General features: G+C 39.3%; 1 protein-coding gene across 2 annotated transcripts in view; it reads right to left on the minus strand.

Annotated features, from left to right (window-relative positions):
• Positions 1-3,655, minus strand: part of arhgef2b (rho/rac guanine nucleotide exchange factor (GEF) 2b) — a 48,966-nt gene extending 45,311 nt beyond the window's left edge. For both annotated transcript variants that reach the window (XM_016524796.1, XM_016524795.1), the window contains exon 1: positions 3,410-3,655. In XM_016524796.1, coding sequence (XP_016380282.1) covers positions 3,410-3,475 — 66 coding nt within the window. In that variant the 5' untranslated portion in view covers positions 3,476-3,655. The remainder of the gene's footprint in view (positions 1-3,409) is intronic.
• Between the last annotated feature and the right edge of the window lie 653 nt (positions 3,656-4,308).

Below are 4,308 nucleotides of genomic sequence, written 5' to 3' on the forward strand. Positions count from 1 at the left end.
TGCTATTGAGTAGGCTAATATGGCCAAAGAAGATATTTTGTTTTATAAATAAACGTTCATTTAAAAGCAGCCCACGATCAGCGATACGGCTCAGACGAGGTTTTGTCCTCCATGCTGTGCCAACTCACAAAAGAGAGAAATATGCCGCGGCTGCATAAACACAAGCACTGACTAGATCGGCCGCGATCAGCTCTGGTGGCCGTGGAGACGTAACGCGCCACAGACTTGTGCAGCGAGGCGCAGATCAGCTCTAACGTCACTGAATCTGCTGTTAAAAATTAACCATCCATTCATCATCATGCAAAACATACACGACAAATAGCTAATTTTTCATTGTTTCTTGAAACGTCATAGCATTTCCACACCGGCGATGACATGACTGTGGCTTAAAATCATTTACGTCCCCACGCATCATGTACGTGGTCAGGCGTTGACGTCATCAAATTGCGATCGGTTCGTGAGATCGGCCAAATTAGTGAGTACCGATCGAGTCATGAAATGTGATTATCGGCCGATACCGATCTCTGGCCGATCGATCGGGGCATCCCTAATTTGAATGAAACCTGAGAGATTTCTCTCCCTCAATTGAAAGTCCATTCCAGCAAAACTATGACACTTCAAAACGTTCATATATTAATCCACATGAATCAAGCAATTCAATCCAAGACACATATGATGACCAGAATCAAAGGATTTCATTCACATATAAACATTTATCAGTGCACACTGCACATACATGAAGCACATCAAATATGGTCAACTGAAGCTCAAACCATTGGTTAGATGACAACTGTTTTAAGACCTAGAAGGTAGTAGTGGTGGTACCAAGTCCACACATTTGACAACAGGGATTAGTAGGAGTTCAAATTACCCACCTCAACAAGAAGATGCTTTGAGTTTTTGTGTGAGCACTTACAAGCACACGTATGCTTCATAATGACATTTGCATGAAAAGTGACACGGAAGCACAGAGGATTGTCACTTCTCATGTAAATTTCATAACATGTCAACATTTACATCAAGGGTGAACTCATGAACCCACATAGGACAATTGGCTGGAAGTGATGGTTTATAAGTTGCCCGTTTCATATGTATCTGATTTTAAAATACATTTGGAAGTGGCTCAGATCAGATCTTGTGCATTTTCTTTCATTTACACATGCAACAATATCCAATCTGTCAGATGCAAGGACAACATTTGATTTTTTTCAACCCAGGTTCATTGAAAATACATGCTTGCGGTGACATTTCTGCAAAATGATATTACGTTACTTCTTGCACGCTTCTGTCTGAGAGACGATAAAAGCGCATTTAGTTTTATCCAAAGCTGATAATCATGATTGTTTATTATTACATTGGTAGTTGTACATATTGTGGCAGTTCGGAAATGAAATGTCTGGTGAGTGGCACTAAAAGCTTTATTGCATTTGAAAACAATGCATCACCTACACTAAACCCTACCCCTAACAAACACAAACTTAAGGCAAAAACACATTTGCTAAAGCAACCATGTAAGTTTTAGTTTGCTTGTACAAGTCTTTGAGCTCTTTTATTGTGAATCGCGTCTCACAGGACCCATACCCAAGAGCTTCAAATCACAAGTGCAACTGTGTACCCCCAGGTGAGCTACCAAGGGCGTTTACTATATCAGAAAAGCCATACATATGGCGCTGATTATGTGATACAAACATCAAAATGTATTATTTTACAAATCATGTGTTGTGGTAAAAGGTATTTTGAGGTCAGGACATAGTATTTTTCAAGGAAGTCAAAACAGTCTTAATTAGTCTTAAGTAGTCTTAATTTATGTGAAAAGGAATAAAAATTGTTGGCATTTTGCTGCCTCCAGTGTTAATTTGAGCTGAAAACTGCAGTAAATTCTATGGAGAAGTAAATTTTTGGAGTTTTGCAAAAATGTAGGTAGAAGCATGTTTTTGCAATGAGCCTGGGTTAGATTTTTTGATGAGACTAGAATGATGTTGGTGACAAGAGTTGGGTGGCGAGCCTACGATTCATGAGCAGGTCAAGCCCAGCAATGGCAATCAGAGGAACGCTCCCAAGGTACAGTGGCTAAACCAAAGGCATATGCGGCAATCCCCAACATCCAATTAGGACCAGGAACGTCACTGAGTTCAGCACCTGCTTACAAATGGGACCAAAGTGCTTCTTCACCTTTCTTCGCCCTCTCCACCATTTACGGATGCAATACATTGACCTTGTCTGATTGTCACTGTGTTGGAGAAATACTCATTCACTACTTCCCCAATAAGCGCCTCCCATACTGTCCTTGCAGGGAATTATACACGGCCAAAATGGCTTCACCACTTCTGCTTATCTTTGTGTTCAATACAGACTTCTCCAATGATAAAATCCCAGGTAAACTGCAACATCTGTGCCTCATTTTCTCTGCTACATCTAGTTACTTTCTGATACACAGTCTACCAGCAAATGCACCCAAGGGATCCATCACAGCTTCACAAGGGATGCAGTTCCAAAAAAACATAACAAAGCAACTACAAGGTCAGAAGGCCTTGTCAGATACAATATACAAATAGTTTAAGTGGTGATTTCTCTTTAACTTAATATACCACAAATACTAATCCTATAGCGATACACCAACATGACAATGAATCATGCACAGGCTACAGAAAAAGGGAAGTAATTGCGTCACTTACAGAAACTTGTTTTTAAAAATTCTAAAAAATAGAACTGGATATTTGTTAATATAAACTGATTGGCAAGCGAATTTATGACGTAAAGACCTTACACAACACATACACGAACAAAGACACCATGAGTACGGGAGATAAAGGAAGCGCTATACGGTAAACCGCGTAGCCGTTAAGTTGTAACTTTTGTGTTTAGTGAACGTACGTACTGCAGCAAGCGTGTGTAATGAAGCACTAGTAAATGCAGCAATGAATGCTCTGAAACATGCTGCAGTCTTTGTATGGCCCTCCCCCATTGGTTCCCTTTAGTGCCCAAGACAACGTGTTCATACTGCCGCACAATGGACTAAACCTTAGAATACATACTCACGTATATAGGCTACTAACATCTTACGTACACACATACATAAACGAAACACAGATAGAGATCTATATAAGAGCAATAATACAGGTAAACCTTATTGTAACTTCTTTTGTTCATTTGATCAAATGAGAATGAAGAAGAGTAGAAGCAGCCTCCATCAGACAACAGGGAAAAAACCTTCACCACACACCACTGGCGAGAGCTATTCAAAAATACATTCATTCAGTTAATGCCACTATGTTGCCCATGTTGTTGTATATATATATACGTGTTTTAACAGCAATGCGTATGTATTCTTTAAATAAGAAGAAAAAGAGCAATGCAATTCAGGCATAAGATAGAGCGTTAAAGGCGTTATAATTCATTTATAACTCACCTTTACATTAACGTCTTTCATTTTTTCCTGGCGTGCTTTCGGTAACGGGTCCGAGACACGGGACATCGCGAGAAAATAACAACTTTACCAACAGCAGTCGGGCTATATAAAATCCAGATGTTTGAATCTTGTTCAGAAAATAAGCATCCAGTGCGTTAAGTAATATGAAAAATATACATGTGTATTCAAGCTCAATTCAGTCTTACATGAACTGTGTTTAATAAGACACGCAAGGGTTTTTTTTTCTTTCACAGGAAACTCCACAGCCTTCATGAGATACTGACCCTAATCAGACTTTAAACCAATAGCAGTCGTGTATTTCTCTGACTGACAGCCGCTTGACCAATCACAGTTGCCACACACGAGCGACTCCGCCCATCACAGCTGCTACAGTACAGACTACAGCAGGACGCGCCACATAGTGTGTGTGTGTGTGTGTGTGTGTGTGTGTGCGCGCGCGACACAGTCAAGGGAAATCCTGAACAAACACTCAAACATAGATGAGAGACAAACGCGCTGGCTCAAACTATGTTATTCTAATGGTTCTAAGCATTACATGTATTAGTATGTAGGCTACAACTGAAATTCATTCATTCATTAAAACCGCATTTCAAATATTTTATAAATAACCTGATACTTTTTTTCTTTTTGTACAAATGTTATAACATCTTCATTTATTGTTTTTAATCATGTAAAAACTGTATCTATGGGTAATTCAGCCTACATTTCAATCCACCCCAAGCAACAAATTGTGGTACAACAATACCACATTTTCACTTTGTCTAGTATAAAGTTTTACAGTCAAGCTGTTAAGCAAGTCCCTAAACACTAAAAGTTCACAGTGGAGGTTTAGTGAATAATTAAACTGTATAAAAAAAACTGCAGTCAGCTGACTGGTT

This window comes from Sinocyclocheilus rhinocerous, unplaced genomic scaffold (genome assembly GCF_001515625.1).
Source record: "Sinocyclocheilus rhinocerous isolate Xijiao unplaced genomic scaffold, SAMN03320098_v1.1 scaffold1535, whole genome shotgun sequence".
Classification (NCBI taxonomy): Eukaryota; Metazoa; Chordata; class Actinopteri; order Cypriniformes; family Cyprinidae; genus Sinocyclocheilus; species Sinocyclocheilus rhinocerous.